The sequence below is a fragment of the Rattus rattus genome, chromosome 18 (assembly GCF_011064425.1).
Source record: "Rattus rattus isolate New Zealand chromosome 18, Rrattus_CSIRO_v1, whole genome shotgun sequence".
Classification (NCBI taxonomy): domain Eukaryota; kingdom Metazoa; phylum Chordata; class Mammalia; order Rodentia; family Muridae; genus Rattus; species Rattus rattus.
In genome coordinates this window covers 49,211,912-49,231,480 of record NC_046171.1, presented here as the reverse complement: position 1 = coordinate 49,231,480, position 19,569 = coordinate 49,211,912, and the positions used below count along the sequence as shown (strand labels likewise).

The following is a 19,569-nucleotide window of genomic DNA, read 5'->3' as shown; positions in this document are numbered from 1 at the left end:
ATGGATTTTGTGCCCACTTCCCCTTCCTTTGCTGTGATTTCACAGGTCTTTTTTGTGTATGTTGTCATAACCACTGTAAGTTCATATGTGCAACTGCTCTACAGTAGTGTCTGAAAAGGTTTCCCTGATGTTACTGACCACCACTGCCTTCTAGTCTCTTCCTTGAAGAGACTAGTCTTCTAGTCTTTTCTCTTCCATGAAGGTCACTGAGCTTTGAGGGGTGTGCTATGTATATAGGGGTGAGCACTCCACAATCTTTCTTTTTTTTAAAAAAATATTTACTTATTTTATGTGGAGGATTGCTCTATTTGTATGTATACCTACCTGCCAGAAGAAGGCTTCAGACCTCACTCCAGATGGGTGTGAGCCACCATGTGGTTGCGGGAATTGAACTCAGGACCTCTGGAAGAGCAGCCAGTGTTCTTAACCGCTGAGCTGTCTCTCCAGCCCTACAATCTCTTTAAAACTTTAGCATTGTTTGTGCACGTGTGTGTTTATGCACGTGCATGCATGTGTTACCAGAGGCAACTGATCTCATGTTCTCTGCAAGAATAATACATACTCTTAAGCGCTAAGCCATCTATCTCTTCAGCTCTATTCCAGTTTCTTATTCTCTGCCTGTTGGCCAGTTGAATAAGAATTCTGTATTAGTTGTTATTTACTGCAAGTAGACATTTGTCTGTTGAGGGTTGAAAAATGCACTGATGTATGGGTATAGCAGTAAGTTATTAGAAAACATTTTAATAGTATGTCTGTGTAGCAGAATAGTAGCACTTGGTTCTCCTCCGGGGCCTATGACTTATCTAGCTACTGGGCCTTGGCCCCATTATTAGCACCAGGTATGGGTGTCATCTCATGGAGTGGATCTCAAATCAGAAAGTGGTTGGTTACTCCCATAACATTTGGGCCACTATTGCACCAGCAGTATCTTGTCAATCTTGTCAGGGTACTCACTGTTGTAGTTTGCAGGGTTCACAGCTGGGTGAGATGATGGTTGTCATTTCCCACTGTAGTGACCATTGCACCTTCTAGTACAACGAACACAACCCAGTAGGAATGAAGCTTTCAGGTGAGTAACAGTTTGATTTCTTTATATTTTGTGATGTAAATATGGTATCTTCTGCAAGTTCTCAAGGGTAGCCAAGATTGGTAATATCCTGTAATCCTGTTATGCTTGTGAATATACAGGGCTCCATTGACCAACAACTCAACAAGAGGCAACTCGTTCCCAGTACTGGGGTTATTTGCTAGCATGAGGTGACTAATGGGGTGTGTGTTGTTTCTCTGTTGTACTGTAACTTTATTAAACCTCTTTATATTTGCCTAAGTATATATTTTAGGAAGTGCCCATAGTATAATAGATTCCATATGGCCTTTTCAAAATGCCCTTAGTAACAGATGTTCTTAGATGAAGGGAACTGTGGGTACTCAAAAAACCACTCTATTAACTCCCTATGCAGCATTCTTTCACTGGAACTATTGGATATAATGCTAACTACAGAAACCAAAGGTAATCAAATACAGTGCTGAGTGCAGGATATTTCTCTCTGACTTGTTTATCAAGAAGATCCAAAAGCCCCCTAAATGTGCTATAGCCCTTGCCCTTGGTTGTGGATCAGAACTTGAAGGTAAAATCCCATTGCTGAAGACATCACATATTATAGTTGTAGCACACAGAAAAATGAAGCTGAAACTGACCTGGAAGTTTCCTCCCTGCTTACTAGCTTTCACAATGTTGGAAGGTGCTATGCAGCCAGATGTGGAGTAGACATCAGTGGTGCCATCCAGTGGTGTATCTTGTGTACTATAATACTTACCTGCCAGGTAAAACATACCCACTGGTACAACAGCGGCATAAGTTTTAGGAGGTAACCAATGGCTTTCTGTTTGTATCAGAGGTCAGCTTCACAGGAGGGAATTCATGCCTCGTACCATCAGCTGGTCAAAAGTCCATGGTCTAGGCTCTCTAGAGAAATTACTACAATTACTACTATTGTTTGTTAAGTGGACTTGTATGAAACTGTTTCCTAAATTCTTATGTTTATGCCTATAGACAAGTGCTGCTTTCAGCACTCATGAAGCAGCTTTTGTTTTTGTTTTCTTTTAACAGTGATTCTTTTCTAAGGCTCATGGTTAATCAACATACTAAGAAGTAACTGTTGAGGATTTAGTCTGGGGCAATTATATCACCCCTATGCTTTACAGGGGTCATTATGGAAGAGGAGGCATACAAATCTAAGCGCTAGATCATGAGAAGAAGGGCTGTGACATTATCTCAAGGAATGGTGGGGCCATCATGACCATGAACTCACAGGCTGCACGCACGAGACTGCATGTATCCACACTCAGTCACGGATGGAGGAGGACTCAGAGCCCTAGCCCTTCCCAGGGAAGGCTGTTGAGGCCGGGCAAGAGGGAGTCACTGTTGAGTTCTCATGCTCTTGGGGCTAACCCTAAACCATGCTCATCTAGACAGCCCGGGGCACATTCAGTGCATTCACAAACAACATGGTAAGAAAGCAGGATGAGGACAGCAGGCAAGGAGGGTGATGGCAGGGGCAGGCATGTGAGAGGACTGAGGACTGAACGTGAGCAGGATGTACTTTATACATGCAGGAAACCACCAAAGAGTAAAAAAAAAAAAGGAAACCTCTAATTTGTAAGACAGATCACTCAAATGTTTCATCATTGTATGTTTTCTTAAAGAACAACAACCATCAACACCAAACACTTTGAAGTTGTAGGCCAAATTCTAAAAATTAGGATTTGTCTAATTTTAAATACTGTCAAAATTCTTGGCCATTAAAAGTGGTAAGAAAAACAGAGGATATAATGGGGCAGTAACGTGAGAAAAAAGAGAGTAGCTTGTCTGGAAGGAGCACTCTATATATTTTATTTCCACCAGTTACAGTGTTCACATTTTCCAAGATCAGTGTATGATCTTTGAAAAGTCATTGATCTCTGCAATATAATTTCATATCATATATTACTATCATTTATAAGAAATCTGTGAAGCTATTTTTATATGTGATCAAACCAAAGTATGAATTTTGCTAATAAGATCAACTTTGTATCACGTCATAGAATTATATATTTTAAGTTGCTTAAACTTTTAACCCGTCACATCACAATGTAATTTTCTTTAGAAAAAAAGAGTAGCTGGTATTCATGTAAACAGTACATCATGAGATGCAAAGTTTGATAACCCATAACTATCACTCCAACATACACGACTTAAAAATGATACTAGAGCTTACTTATCTTACATGTAAAGAAACCCACAAATCTGTTACAAAAGGCAGCAGTTCCTAAAAGGCCTCTGTGGCTAATGTAGCTGGAATCAACACTGTGGCTGCTGTCAATTTCCTAGTTGTTTTTAGGTTTGAAGTTGATTTTGCCAAGGCAGACACCAAGTAATTCAGCTTGTCCACATGACTGAGCAGCCGAGACTCAGCTCCTTGGTTCAATGGCCTGTGTATTATGCCAAGTCAGTTGAGACATCAGGGACTTCTGTGTTGATCTGTTTGGAGATGTCTGCTTTTGTGACATTGAGAAAGATGTCATACTGCTGGTCTAGGCCGAGGTAACAGTCACTCATGAGATACAGGGTAAAGATATATCTGAAAGATAGAAGAACATTATTCGTGTGGGTGATAAGGCCTTTACGAATACATCACTGTATATAAAATGCACCAATAAATCTGGAGATGAAATGTAAATTTGCAGCCAAGCTTTAATCTTTATTTACATTCCAGCTCCCCACATCCCCTACCTAGTTCCTCAAACCATTCTCCCTACTCCTTGCTCTAAGAAGGTGTCCCCCATCCCTGGGTATCCCCCTTCCCTATGGCCTGAAGTCTTTCAAGGATTAGGTGTATCTTCTCCCACTGAGGCCAGTCCTGAGTCCAGGAAGTTCTCTGCTGTATATGTGCCAGGGGTATCTCCGACCAGCCCTTGTATGCTCCTGGTTGGTGGTGCAGACTCTGGGATCTTGCAGGGTTAGTTAAGACTGGTTAGTCTGGGTTAGTTAAGACTGCTGGTCTTCCTATGGGGTCAACCTCCCCTTCAACTCCTTCAATTCTTCCCCTAATTCCTCCATAGAGGTCCCCAACTTCAGTCCAAAGGTTGGGTATAAGTATCTGCATCTGTCTTGGTCAGCTGCTGGTAGGGCCTCTCAAGGTTTTCCAGTGACTGGCCTAAACTGGAATCCCTCTCATGGGGGTGCACGAAGGGCTGACCCATTATTGATGCTACAATGTGTTCATAGACAAGCACCTAGCATGGCTGTCCTCTGACAGCCCTAGCAATCTTTTCTCTTTTATGAAGCAAAGTTGGGATTAAGAAATTAGCTTGAGGTTGTTTATCAGGTTAAGTAGTTCTCTGGTGGAACTTTTGGAGTCGCTTAAGTACACTATCATATCATCTGCAAATAGTGATATTTTGATTTCTTACCTTCCAATTTGTATTCCTTTGACCTCCTTTCACTGTTTGATTGCTCTGGCTAGGACTTCAAGAACTATATTGAATAAGTAGGGAGAGAGTGGGCAGCCTTGCCTAGTTCCTGATTTTAGTGGGATTGCTTCAAGTTTCTCTCCATTTAGTTTGATGTTAGCTACTGGTTTGCTGTATATTGCTTTTACTATGTTTAGATATGGGCTTTGGATTCCTGATTTTTCCAGGACTTTTATCATGAAGCATCTAATGAAATGACCATGTGGTTCTTATCTTCGAGTTTGTTTATATGGTGGATTACATTGATGGTTTTCCGTATATTAAGCCATCCCTGCATCCCTGGGATGAAGCCTACTTAATCATGGTGGATGATCGTTTTGATGTGTTGTTGGATTCAGTTTGCAAGAATTTTATTGAGTATTTCTGCGTCAATATTCATAAGGGAAATTGGTCTGAACTTCTCTTTCTTTGTTGGGTCTTTGTGTGGTTTCGGTGTAAGAGCAATTGTGGCTTCATAGAAGGAAACAACTTCAGCAAAGTGTCGGCATATAAAATTAACTCAAACAAATCAGTAGCCTTCCTCTACTCAAAGGATAATCAGGCTGAGAAAGAAATTAAGGAAATGACATCCTTCACAATAGTTCCAAATAACATAAAATATCTTGGTGTGACTTTAACCAAGCAAGTGAAAGATCTGTATGACGAGAACTTCAAATCTCTGAAGAAAGAAATTGAGAAAGATCTCAGAAGATGGAAAGACCTTCCATGCTCATGGATTGGCAGGATTAATATAGTAAAAAATGGCCATTTTGCCAAAAGCAATCTACGTATTCAATGCAATCCCTGTCAAAATTCCTACTCAATTCTTTATAGAGATAGAAAGAGCAATTTGCAAATTCATTTGGAATAACAAAAAAAAAAAAAAACAAACAAAAAACAAAAAACAAAAAACCCCAGGATAGCAAAAACTATACTCAACAATAAAAGAACTTCTAGGGGAATCACCATCCCTGACTTCAAGCAGTATTACAGAGCAATAATCATAAAAACTGTATGGTATTGGTACAAAGTGGCAGATAGACCAGTGGAACAGAACTGAAGACCCAGAACCCACACACCTATAGCCACTTGATGTTTGACAAAGGAGCTAAATTGATCCAATGGAAGAAAGATAGCATTTTCGACAAATGGTGCTGGTTCAACTGGCAGTCAGCATATAGAAGAATGCAAATTGATCCATTCTTATTACCAAGTACAAAGCTTAAGTCCAAGTGGATCAAGGACCTCCATATCAAACCAGATACACTCAATCTAATAGAAGAAAAAGTGGGGAAGAGTCTCGAACATATGGGCACTGGGGAAATTTTCCTGAACAAAACACCAATGGCTTATGCTCTTAAGATCGAGAATCAACAAATGGGACCTCATAAAACTGCAAAGCTTTTGTAAAGCAAAAGACACTGTCATTAGGACAAAACGGCAACCAACAGATTGGGAAAAGATCTTTACCAATCCTACATCTGATAGAGGGCTAATATCCAAAATATACAAAGAACTCAAGAAGTTAGACTGCAGGGAGCCAAATAACCCTATTAAAAATGGGGTACAGAGCTAAAAAAAAAATTCTCAGTTAAGGATTATCGAATGGCCAAAAAGCACCTAAAGAAATGTTCAACATCCTTAGTCATTAGGGAAATGCAAATCAAAACAACCCTGAGATTCCACCTCACACCAGTCAGAATGGCTAAGATCAAAAACTCAGGTGACAGCAGATTCTGGCGAGGATGTGGAGAAAGAGGAACACTCCTCCATTGTTGGTGGGATTGCAAACTGGTACAACCACTCTGGAAATCAGTCTGGAGGTTCCTCAGAAAATTGGACAGTCCACTACCTGAGGACCCAGCTATACCTTTCTTGGGCATATACCAAAAAGATGGTCCAACGTACAACAAAGACACATGCTCCACTCTGTTCATAGCAGCCTTATTTATAATAGCCAGAAGCTGGAAAGAACCCAGATGCCCTTCAACAGAGGAATAGATTAAAAAAACTGTGGTACATCTACACAATGGAGTACTACTAAGCTATCAAAAACAATGACTTCAAGAAATTCATAGGCAAATGGAATGAACTAGAAAATATCATCCTGAGTGATGTTACTCAATCACAGAAAAACACACTTGGTATGTACTCATTGATAAGTGGATATTAGCCAAAAAGCTCAAATTACCCAAGATGCAATCCACAGACCACAGGAAGCTCAAGAAGAAGGATGACCAAAATGCAGATGCTCCTACTCCTTCTTAAAAGGGGAAAAAATATCCATAGGAGGGGTTATGGAAGCAAAGTTTAGACCAGCGACTCAAGGAATGGCCATTCAGAGCCTGACCCACATGTGGCCCATATATACACAGCCACCAAAACTAGTTAAGATTAATGAAGCTAGAAAATGCATGCTGAAAGGGATCGGATATAGATCTTTCCTGAGACACACATCCAGAACATGTCCAATACAGAGGTCAAGCTAGCAGCAAACCACCGAACTGAGAATAGGACCCCTTTGGGGGGAATTAGAGGAAGTATTGAAAGAGCTTGCAACCCCATAAAAACAATGCCAACCAACTAGAGCTTCCAGGGACTAAACTATTACCCAAAGACTATACATGGACTGACCCAGGGCTCCAACTGCATACGTAGCAGAGAATAGCCTTGTTGGGGCACCAGTGGAAGGGGAAGCCCTTGGTCCTGCCAAGGTTGGACCCCCAGTGCAGGGGAATATAGGGGGGCAGTAAGAGGGATGTATGGGGGGAATACCTGTATGGGGGAGGAGGAGGGGAGGGGAGGGGATGGGGAATTATGGATAGGAAACCAGGAAGTGGAATAACCTTTGAAATTAAGTAAAGAAATACATCTAATAAAAAATTAAAAAAACAAAAAGAAATTAGCTTGAACACCTATGCAAGCATGAGCATTAACAGAGGTGCAGGGGAGAGGGTCATTAGTACATACGCTAATGAAGACAGGGTTTTCAGGACAGACACACCACCATCACAACCTTGGAACTTGTATAAGGGTCTACTTACCTTCCAGGTGCTTCCGGAGTAAAGAAAGAGATGGAAGCCTCGTGATGAGTTCGAACAAATCCTACGCGTTTTACAGCCACCAGCTCTCTCTTATCCACTTCTCCTAATATCAAAAGCCACCCTTCATCTTTTAATTTTGGAAATCGAGGAGTAACTGCGTGATTGTCATGTTTTCCCTGAAAACCAGAAAACGAGATAAAACATTACGAATAGCTCTGTTTTCTCTTCTGTTGGCTATGGTTAATGCTGTTTCACCTGAAGGCCGTGAGTCCACACAACTCAAACACATCTATCTGTATGTCTTAGTTTCTTCTGTTCTCATTTGGTTTTAAACTAACAAATGAACAAATAAACAACAACAACAACAACAACAACAACAACAACATCAACAACAAAACCCAAAATCCAACTAATGATCTAAGCCCAAGCAGGCAAGTCCCAACAAAGAAACAATAAATATAAAAATCATGGCAATGTGATTTCTGGGAAAAATGGTCAATTCTAAAATAACAGATTCCCAAGAACAGTAAATTATAAAAGTTCCTCCAAAAGATCATTTAAGTGAAGGATTTTAGGAATATTTAATGATATAAAATTCTTGATGTCATCAAATAATTTTGTCACTGAATACATTAAAAATAATTCAAACAAGCTGCTGAAGGAATTAAGGGAGAAAGTACAGGATGCAACAGAGGCACTCAGGTGGGTGGAGAGATTATGAAGATCTGAGTTTGGATTCCTGTATCCATGTATAAAAGGTTGGGCATGGTGGTACATGCCTTTAATCTCAGAACTAGAGAGGTGGAGACAAGAGCATCCCCAGGGCTTGTGAGCCAGCTTAGCTCCTCAGTAAGCCCTAGGGCCAGTGAGAAGGACAAGCTAAAGGTATAGAAAATACATTTAATAAAAACAGATTTTCCAAATCTAGGAAATGAGAAGTTTATGTAGATATATGAGGCATTTAAGATGCCAAGCAAACAAGCAAAGAGCTTTCCTGTGTCAGATTATATTAAATATACAGAAGGAACCAAGTCTCATAAAGTTGAATGCATCAGGAGAACTGATGATTTCTGAATAGAAATCTAAAACCTACTAGAATATATAACAAGCTACTGAGTTCTGAGAGACAGTAACCGTCAATCCATATCACAATATTCAGCACCTTTTTGAGTCAAAGTAAGGAAAAAGGAAAAAGTTCCCATGCCAAGCACAAATTAAGGATTTGTTGAGGGAATCATTTGGTAGAGGAAGATAAGCAGATCCATAGGAAAACTGTAAGCCATGCTAGAACAGAAGTTAAACAATAAGAAAGCACTAAACAGTAGGAAGTCAATGAAATGAGAGGAATTAATGTACACTTGTCAATGGTAACTGAATGTTAGTGGATTCAATTTTTCAAAAGAAAAGAGTAGAAGATGGATTTAAAATTAATCCAGGGGCTGGGCAGATAGCTCAATGGGTAAGGAGTTTGCTGTGTAAGTATGAAGACTGGAGTGTGTGAATGTTCAGGACCCACATAAATGCCTGGTGCCTGTGGCAGTCCACTTATAATCTTAGCACTTAAGAAGCAGACACAAGGAATTCTTTCAGGTTAATTTGGGAGACAAGCTGAATCAGTGAGTGTCAGGTTCAAGTGCGGGACTTGAGTCAATATCTAAGGTTAGGAGTTGACCAAAGAAGATATCCAATCTCAACCTCTAGCTTCCACATATACCTGTGCACATGCACCTGCACACACACCATGTATGCTCACCCCCCAAAAGAGTCAAATATTTGTTGCCTCCAATAAATCTATTTAATTCTCAGAGATATACATCCTTACACACACACACACACACACACAAAACATTCATGAAACGAGGAGCTAGGAGGTGTGGGCCTTGCTGAAAAAAAAAATAGTCTTCTAACTACAATTAATGAGAAGAGTTAAAGAAGTCACTTTCCAAGATAAAGGGAGCAACCCTCCAGGGGATACTTCAGTGCTAAAGCTACACACACTAAACATTGGTATAATGCAAGTTCATAAGCAAATACTGAGGGATGCAGATTCATTTCAATATACTACCAGCAGCAGGTGACATTAGATCCTCTAAGCAAAAGAAACAACCACAAAACCACAAAACCACAATTACAGGTACTGTAGAGCAAATGGACTTAACAGACATCTAGAGAATTTTCTACCAAACACTGCAGATGCTGCTTGTCTCAGAAGACCATAGAAGTTTCTCTAAAATAGCCCATGTATTAGGGTAGGAAAAATACTAATAGAAGAAAACTGAAGTAATTCATTGCATTTTGTGATTAGAAAAATTAAAATTAAATCAATAGTAAGAGAAATTAAAGAACATATACAAACTCACAGAGAATGAACAACACATTACAGAATCAGAAAATTGTGTCACTGAAAAACAAAGAGAAGAATTATAAAGCCACTATAACTGGATGAAATGAAAGTACAGAACAGCGCAACCTATTAAATAAAATTCAAGTGGTTCCAAAAGAGGAGTTTTTATAGCTATATATCCACAGGTGACAGCAGATGCTGGCAAGGATGTGGAGAAAGAAAACTCCTCCATTGCTGGTGGGATTGCAAGCTGGTACAACCACTCTGGAAATCAGTCTGGTGGTTCCTCAGAAAACTGGATAGAGTACTACCTGAGGACCCAACTATACCTTTCTTGGGCATATACCCAAAAGATGCTCCAACATATAACAAGGACACATGCTCCACTATGTTCATAGCAGCCTTATCAGCCAGAAGCTGGAAAAAACCCAGACGTCCTTCAACAGAGGAACAGATACAGAAAATGTGGTGCATTTACACAATGGAGTACTACTCAGCCATTAAAAACAATGACTTCATGAAATTCCTAATCAAATGGAATGAACTAGAACATATCATCCTGAGTGAGGTAACCTAGTCACAAAAGAACACACATGGTATGCATTCACTGATAAATGGTAATTAGAAAAAAAAGCTCAGAATACCCATGATACAACTCGCAGACCATTTGAAGGTCAACAAGGAAGACCAAAGTATGGGTGCCTCAGTACTACTTAGAAGGGGGAACAAAATAATCATGAGGGTGGGAGGGTCTTGGGAGGAAGAGAGGAGGAGGAGGAGAGGAAAAAAAAAGGGAAGGGTAGGATTAGGTGTGGGAGGAGATGGTCGAGATGTTCAGAGGGTAAGGAAATTGAACAGAGGTGTGTAGCAATGGGGGATGGGGAGCTGGCAGTAGCCACCAGAAAGTCCCAGATGCCAGAAATACAAGAGACTCCCAGGATCCAATGGGATGACATTAGCTGAAATACCCCCCAAAAAAGGGGGAGAGAACCTGTAGAGACTATATCCAGAGGTTAGGCACGGCCCCCAGTTGAGGGAGGGACCATCCACCATTCACAAAATTTTAACCCAGAATCGCATCTGTCTAAAGGAAATACAGGGACAAAGAGTGGAACGGAGACTGAAGGAAAGCTATCCAGAGACTGCCCTACCTGGGGATCCAGTCCATCTGCAGACACTAAACCTAGACACTATTGCTGATGCCAAGAAATGCTTGCTGACGGGAATGCAGATGTGGATGCTTGATTGGACTAAGCATGGGGATCCCAATGGAGGACTTAGGGGAAGGACTGAAGGAGCTGAGGGGATTTGCAACTCCATAGGAAGAATAATATCAACCAACCAGATACCTCAAAGCTCCAAGGGACTAAACCACCAACCAAAGAGTACACATGGAGTGACACATGACTCCAGTTGCATATGTATCAAAGGATGGTCTTGTCTGGGAGAAGCTCTTGGTCTTGTGAAGGCTTGATTACTCAGAGTAGGGGAATGCTAAGGCGGTGGGTGGGTGGGTGAGAGCACCTTCATGGAGACAGGGAAAGGGGATGGAATGGGGGTTTTTGGCAGCGAAACTGGGAGGGGGGGGGAATAACATTTGAAATGTAAATAAACAAAATAACCAATAAAAATAATATAAAAAAATAAAGCACCTTAAGGTCTTAGAAAAACAAGAACAAGTCAACCCCTAAAGTAGATTGGATGGAAAGAAGTAATAATTATAAGGGCAGAAAAGAATGAGATAGAAATTGGAAAAAAAAATATAAAGAATCAATGAAACAGAATCTATGAAAACATAAACAAGATAAACTTGACAAATCTTGAGACAAACTGAGCAATAGAGAAGAAAGAAAATGTAGACGAAATAGACAATGTTCATGACCTGTGACCTACCAACCGACGAGATGGAAGCAGTGAGGGTAAGAGAGCCAGCTACACAGAGCCAGGCTCAGATGCACTTCCTGCTGAATGCTGCCACACCTTAGGAACTAGGCTGCTCAGATGATTTCATAGGAGGGAAAAGGGCTACAAAGCAAGTTCTAGGCCCACCCACCCAGAAACTGAAACTGTGTAGCAGTTTGGACCGTGACTGGCTGTAAATATGATAATACTTGAAGTTTACTTTGGGACTGACTACTACAAAGATCATCTATTGGTTTTGTAAGACATAAATATACTAATACCAATAAAGTTTTTTCTTAGACTTCACAGTGTTCCAGAGGCAGGCAGCTTCTTTTATAAAAGTAGTTGTAAATTGTTAGTTTTTTCTTTTCTTTTTTTTAAAGCACAATTAAGTCTACTTTTAAAGGTGAATACTACGGTAATGATTTTATTTTTGCAATTACTCCTATTCTTCATCTATGATTATTAACAGTCTTCTCATTTGGGATAATTAGCATCTGAGAATGTTCCCAGTAAAGTCTTGCCATGACAGAGGTATTTAGTTGATATTTATATTGATAAAATTGTGGTGTTAGAGATCAAACAAAGGTTGCAGTAGTAGGATTTCACAACAGTACAGAGTCACTGACCATTTTGTGTAGCTGCAACCTCACTCGTCAGGGCACACTTCTAACCGCAGCAAGGCCGGAAACCACCAGTCTGACAGGGAGACTAAGTCTTTCCTACTTCAGTTATGATGGCACTTAAAACCAATCTTCCTACATTACTTGGTCTTCTAAGACTTGAATGATTTAGGTATCAGGCTACAGAAGAGAGCACAGCAATATACAATAAAATCACTGTACATGCACGAAATTGACAAAGCTTTCTTAAACGCAAGGAAGTAGGCAGATGTGGCAACTGAGCCTCGGAAAGTTTAGTGTCTTACTCAGACACCGAGGACTAAGGAGGAAAGTTTATTGTCTTACTCAGACACTGAGGACTAAGCAGGAAAGTTTAGTGTCTTATTCAGACACCGAGGACTAAGGAGGAAAGTTTAGTGTCTTACTCAGACACTGAGGACTAAGGAGGAAAGTTTAGTGTCTTATTCAGACACTGAGGACTAAGGAGGAAAGTTTAGTGTCTTACAGACACTGAGGACTAAGGAGGAAAGTTTAGTGTCTTACCAGACACTGAGGACTAAGGAGGAAAGTTTAGTGTCTTACTCAGACACCGAGGACTAAGGAGGAAAGTTTAGTGTCTTACTCAGACACTGAGGACTAAGGAGGAAAGTTTAGTGTCTTATTCAGACACTGAGGACTAAGGAGGAAAGTTTAGTGTCTTACTCAGACACCGAGGACTAAGCAGGAAAGTTTAGTGTCTTACTCAGACACTGAGGACTAAGGAGGAAAGTTTAGTGTCTTACTCAGACACTGAGGACTAAGGAGGAAAGTTTAGTGTCTTACTCAGACACTGAGGACTAAGGAGGAAAGTTTAGTGTCTTACTCAGACACTGAGGACTAAGGAGGAAAGTTTAGTGTCTTACTCAGACACTGAGGACTAAGGAGGAAAGTTTAGTGTCTTACTCAGACACTGAGGACTAAGGAGGAAAGTTTAGTGTCTTACTCAGACACCGAGGACTAAGCAGGAAAGTTTAGTGTCTTATTCAGACACCGAGGACTAAGGAGGAAAGTTTAGTGTCTTACTCAGACACCGAGGACTAAGGAGGAAGACCTCAAACTCACCTGCATCTAGTGTTCTGTAGGTCCTGAACATCAAGATACTCCAGGGCATGCTTCTTAAGAGTTTAATGTCCTTAAATATCCCGTGGAGCACTAAGGTATCAGATCTCTGAGACTCTGTTTTGGTTATGGTGGAGTGGGGCCAAGGAATCTATACTTTAAAAGCACGCCAGCTGTAAAAGTCTGTGAGGAGTGCTACAGGCAGTGTAAGGTAGAGCGATATTCTGGACATAAAAAATGACACATGAGGAGAACTGATTAATTTCAAAAGATTGATGCTCGCTGCTAATGCCAGTTGAGAAAGCAGGATTCATGAATGGCACGGACACATTAGCAATAGAAAAGATATGTGTGGTGGTGCATGCGAATACTTGGTGTGAAATATTTGAGAATGGAAACCAAATACTACAACCTTGTGGAACTCAAAATGGACTCTCTGTAGGCTGACTTGAAGCACATACTGCTGATCAGCATGCAACTTGATCCATGTGTTTTCATCCCGTTTGTCTGCTGTCAGAGTTGAGATGGAGAGTTCATTATGTCCTTCAACTGAGTCATCCCAAGAGCCTTTAACACTTATGCCAACATTTATCACGGGCAAGTGAGATAAGAAATTCCATGCCTGGATGAAAAAGAAAAACAATAAGGGAACTGTTAGAGGAAAGTGCAGTGAACAACTAAGAAATGGTGTGCTTCTAGAAAGTCGGCCTTGGAACTTGGAGACTCAATCTGTGATGTAGCTGTTAAGTAACAGAGACCCTTTATACTTCTCTCAGCTTTACACTAGGACGCTACCAATGATGTGACCCATTTACCCACTCAGATTTTATTAGCTCTTTTCTATACATGTATATGGGGAAAGATTATCTCTCAACATCAATATTTTTCATAATCAACTGAAAAAAAAAAGACTTATTATAATCTAAACTTATATCTTTATTGTAAATCTCACATGACATTGAGTAACTATTGGCCATACTTATTACTGGTAACTTTTTTGTTTTAGAGATGCACCTATTCAGATACTTTATGTGATTATTTAATGTGGAGAGCATTACCTGGGCCAATACAGAAAACTTGAAAAGAAATTTCATTAGGCAACTTAATGAAACATAATGACGATACACTTTTGGGGGGGGGGTTCACATTCTATATTTATTCTGTAAGTTTCTACAGTAAATACTGTAATAGCTGTAATTCATAGGGAGTCCTATAAGTCTAGGGGTCTTTCTAGAAAAAAAAAATACTTTTTGGCATTAACATTCTGACAGTACTTAAATACTGACAGTTATTAGACCAACACATATTTTGCCACATTATTCTTCCTCTTTAAGACACCTGTGAATAATTATTCAATCAATGTTCAACAGTGTTGAATGAATGTATGAAAGAAAATCTAAACCTCTGGAAACCATGTCACAAGAAACTCAAGGTGCTAAGGTAACTGTCACCTTTTGTAACATTTACAAAATACTTGTAATGTAGTTTAAATATTACACAAGCACTTTCACTTAGCTACAGAATGTAGTTTAAGAAACACATGATGGCCAGGTCCCCGCCAGAACCAGCTGTCACGAAGCAGAGAGACTGCTCTACTTACGACTGGTCAAAATGTAAGAATGGCCAAGGAGACACATGCAAATATCAGTGGGCACTTAATTAATGAGATTACACATGTGAACTTTATTATTATTATCTTTACTTGCACAGTTCAATTAGTTACTGATACAATGTTTTCTGCTTTTATCAACTCTTTGAATTTTACTCTACCATGCTCTTAAAAGTCTAATCTGGATTTTACATGTATTAAATCTTTTGGAAGTATTTATTATTGCTTTCAGCTTTTAATGTGTACACATTTATTTACTGGGTGTATGTATATATATATATGTATATGTATAAACAGCTATCTATCTATCTATCTATCTATCTATCTATCTATCTATCTATCTATCTATCATCTACCTATATCTCATGAAATATTTTTAAAGAAACTGCTCAGACATTTCAATACCAGCCAAACATATTTATCTGAGGATTAATCTTCATCTATTGAATCAGGCAAGATCACTGCCATGCATACAATTATTTAATTAGCAGCCAAATCCTCTGCCAGTCAGCAGCCGTTCCAGGCATACTGATGGGGTAGGAGATGCAAATCTCACAGTCGTACTGCTTTTTCTCATTACTACTGCAATTAGCACTTAAATTGATGCTTTAAACATACTAATTTCTGGAATAATTCAGGATTTGTATGTTACCTGGGATCGCCTCACTGCAGAGCCGACACCAGATTGCTCTGCAAATTGAAGCACTTTTGAGCCAAATAACCATCATCATATCAGACAGAGCCAATTTGCATTTGGTTTTAAAGATAACAGAATGGCAATTTATGCAAATAAATTAAGTAAGTTTACTTCTGAGTTCTCCCTCAACTAATTATAACAATGTCCTAATTTTTCGTCACATCTAAAACTTGGCTTGAAGTCAGTGTATGTTATGTGAGAAATCTGTTGTTGCTAATAGTAGTCTTTTTTGAATTCAAAGATGTTTTTATTCATAATTTTGATGGTAATTTAGTTAGAAAGTTAGGCATTTATTATGAATATTTAAATAATGATTTGTGTCAATTTGGGGTTCAACAGAAACTGAACAGTCAATCAGACATTTCTGCCTGATACACTTTTACCAAGTCTTACTTTAAAGTTTCACTTTGAAAATAAAGAGACATGGTATAGAAGTTCCTCTCAATTCTTGAAGTTTCAGACCAATATATCAATTGTGGAGAACTTCTAAATACTTACTTTAAAACTTCAAGATAAGATCTAATGACTTAAAAGTTTAGGCAAGCCAAATATTTCTGGCATCATTCATTCATACTTTTGGTTTCCAAAAGATTGGCTAGCTGACTTAATCTGCCTTTTACAACATCAATTTAACTTTCTATATAAGTCAAATGGTTCACAAAGAGATTGTTTGAAAGAATATCTTATAATTTAGGAATAAAATATTGATTAAGGACTTAAGACATAAACAAGTAATTGAAGGGGTTTTGTAATTGACGCATCCCTCCCCCCCCAGTGAAATTCAAAGTCTTTGCTCTCTGTAATTAAACCATTATGTTTTCGTAAGAGAAAGAAACTTTGTATGTACAGTAAAATACGGCAAGATACAACAGTCTCAAATTTAAGCTAAGGTAATATTCGTTGGCCTTGCGAGGCAAGACAGTTTACACATTGCCAAGGATGCATACGGTGGGTCTAGAACCAAGGCTGTGGTGAAGCTGCGAGATGAAACAGGGGCAAGCACTGCCCGGAACACCTCAGATGCATTAAATGTTTGATCTTCAATTAGTTTTTGATCATTATATATCCAGAAACTCTTTACTGTTGCCAATTTTTTATGATCCCATTGTTGAAGAGGTTGTGTTCTTCGTTAGGGAACTCTTGATATGAAGAGGAAGTGGATATACCTGCTTTGCTTTCGCAGGCTGCAACTCCTTCTCTACCATGGAGATGAACACATGCTCCTGCCCTTCACAGGCATGGATCAGCTCAGGAAGGCACTCAATGGATGTTCGGCACTTAGCATGTGGGGCCTTTACAGGTGGTTTCCACTTCCTATAAAATAATACACACCAATGAAATAATTCTTTCAGTCAAATGATAACTAATTAATACATGAGCCCAGTAAATATTTAGGTATTACAGACAGTGGGTGTCTACATGAACACAGGTCACCTAGATCTTACAGCTAAAGAAAGAGAAAACCTAAATCATACTCATACTCTTAAGGGTTCCTGGAAAACTAGACTGAATTTGCTAGGCCCCAGGCAGTTTCCCTTAAGGACCACTGGGCCTTTTAATATGCCTTCTCTACTACTGAAATCCAGCTTTTGTAACATTTAATGATGCAGGGAAAGGATCCTGAGACAGCCAAGACACATATGGGGTCTTCTGCCTCTTACCGCTGGCTACAAGTATGGCTTGCTGTAAGCATGTGTGTATCTGTTTTCAGGGGTATCAATCACATGGTAGGCTCAGAGTCATGGGGCCCAATATATCTGAGTGAAAAGAGACTTTCCTTAAGGGACTTCGTATCTGCCTGAGGGTTTTTTTTTTTTTTTTTTTTGGGACAGGGTTTTCTGTTTAGGCTAACCTTCAACTTGATATGTGGCTAGGGATGGCTCTGAACTCCTGATCTTTTTGCCTTCAATTCATGACTGCTGTATACTAACAGGCCTGACTTTGTAGTGTTGGGTGTTAAACCTAGGGCTACTTGCTTGCTAGGCAGGCACACTTAGTGGCTGAGTTACATTGCTAAGCCATGCCTGAGGATCTTCTGTTGATATTTGTACTTACAGGCATCTGACTACAGCCCTGTCCCCAGCCCTGACAGGTTTGAAAGTGCACAAAATGCACACTGCTTTGTTGATTGCATGATTACCAAACTAAATTTTGGCTTAAACATGTCTCTCAACTGGTGTGAAACACTGGTGTGAAGGAAATATTTTATTTAAACACTGCCAACTTCCATGTATTATGTATTGTCTTTTCCCCCTCTGGCTAAAGTATTTAAACTATTAAATGACATCTAAGGGTGAGAAATTTGTAAAATATTTATACTATTAAATGACACCTAAGGGTTAAGAAATTTGATGCTAACACAAACTCTTTTTTAATGCACATTTGAGCTTCTAATATATAAAACAACACTTAAAAACATTTCATAGATGCATAATTTTCATTTGAAAACAGATTCCTGGTTCCTTAACTCTCTTATATAATAGCAGAAAATGGGAATTTGTGTTTGAATCAGAACATATGTTATCAATGCCTTCTTAAATGGAGGCTGATACTGTTAGGAAATAAATTCAATTGAAACAGATAAAACCAACCAAAGCTGCAAAGGGAAAAAGATTAAAATATGAAGAGGTTAAACTTGCTGTTCATCTTGGAGCTGGGAATCCAATTCCAAGGGAGGATATTATATCACAGCCCGCACTTTTCTCCTTCAGCAAAATGATTATTTTCAGCCTGCAAGAATTAATGTTTTAGGCACCACATGAAACTGTAGTGGTTGTAAGTTTTTAGAGAAGAGCAGTGCCTTTGTGACTGGTGTGGAACTCAGTGGTAGGACTCAAGCATGGCTAGCATGAATCATTGGGGTGGATTTTAGCAGCCCCTGCCCCCATTCAAACAAAAAACCCAAACCAAACCCCAAACCTGATTGTTTTAAATTAAAATAATTATATTGAAAAACAGTTACCTGAAAAGGTGAAGATGGTGCTGTTCTATGTTTGGTATGGTAAGAAGAGACGAGTCCTTTAGCCATCGGCCTTGGATCACCATCTGAATCAGGTGGGTGATATTCAGGGTAGTCACTAGCCATCCTTGGCTTGCAGCCACATCCAGCATTGCCTGGGTAAGGAATGCAACATTGTAACAGGAAACTTGCTCTCTCCAGTGGGAATCATGTCATGTTTAACAACAAGAAGTAGGAAAATCAAGTATTGTATCTTAAATTTCCTATGTATCAGAGTAGACACTAAAAGGCAAGCTATAGCTGAGTTCAGGAACAAACTGAATCTTCCCACAGGAGAGTCAGATATAAGAATTGAAGAAGTAAAAAAAGTTCTTTCTCCAATGATAAGAAAAACATGTACTTTTTGAGTAAATACTTGCACCGCTCACTGAACCAAGAGCATTTAAAATGTAAATTTCTGTTTTTCAAATGTAAAATCAGTAACTGGGAAATAATTTTCTTTTAAAAATATATTTTCCTGAAAGAGGAGGTTACAGATACAGGCTGACTGTTAATGACAACATACCACACTGTATGGGTAACAGCCTGTGGCTTATGTGCAATGATGGAAGCTGTCCATATCAGTCTATACATCTAATCTAATGTTTTATGGACAAACAAAAGGCTGCATTTGCTTAAGGCAAAACTAAACAGTGAAATCTTATTTAAACAGAGGAGAAGTTTACACAGGCAAAGTGATTTCAATTAAATTAGATTCTGCAGAATGCTGACTGGAAGACATATAAGTTAATAGATTGGCAAT

General features: G+C 39.3%; 1 protein-coding gene across 1 annotated transcript in view; it reads right to left on the bottom strand.

The window, feature by feature from the left end:
• Nucleotides 1–2,865: 2,865 nt before the first annotated feature.
• Nucleotides 2,866–19,569, bottom strand: part of Ascc3 (activating signal cointegrator 1 complex subunit 3) — a 274,305-nt gene continuing 257,601 nt past the window's right edge. The window contains exons 40-44 of the mRNA XM_032888665.1: nucleotides 18,771–18,922; nucleotides 16,975–17,122; nucleotides 13,915–14,124; nucleotides 7,536–7,711; nucleotides 2,866–3,620 (exon numbers count right to left, since the gene is read on the bottom strand). Coding sequence (XP_032744556.1) covers nucleotides 3,479–3,620; nucleotides 7,536–7,711; nucleotides 13,915–14,124; nucleotides 16,975–17,122; nucleotides 18,771–18,922 — 828 coding nt within the window. The 3' untranslated portion in view covers nucleotides 2,866–3,478. The remainder of the gene's footprint in view (nucleotides 3,621–7,535; nucleotides 7,712–13,914; nucleotides 14,125–16,974; nucleotides 17,123–18,770; nucleotides 18,923–19,569) is intronic.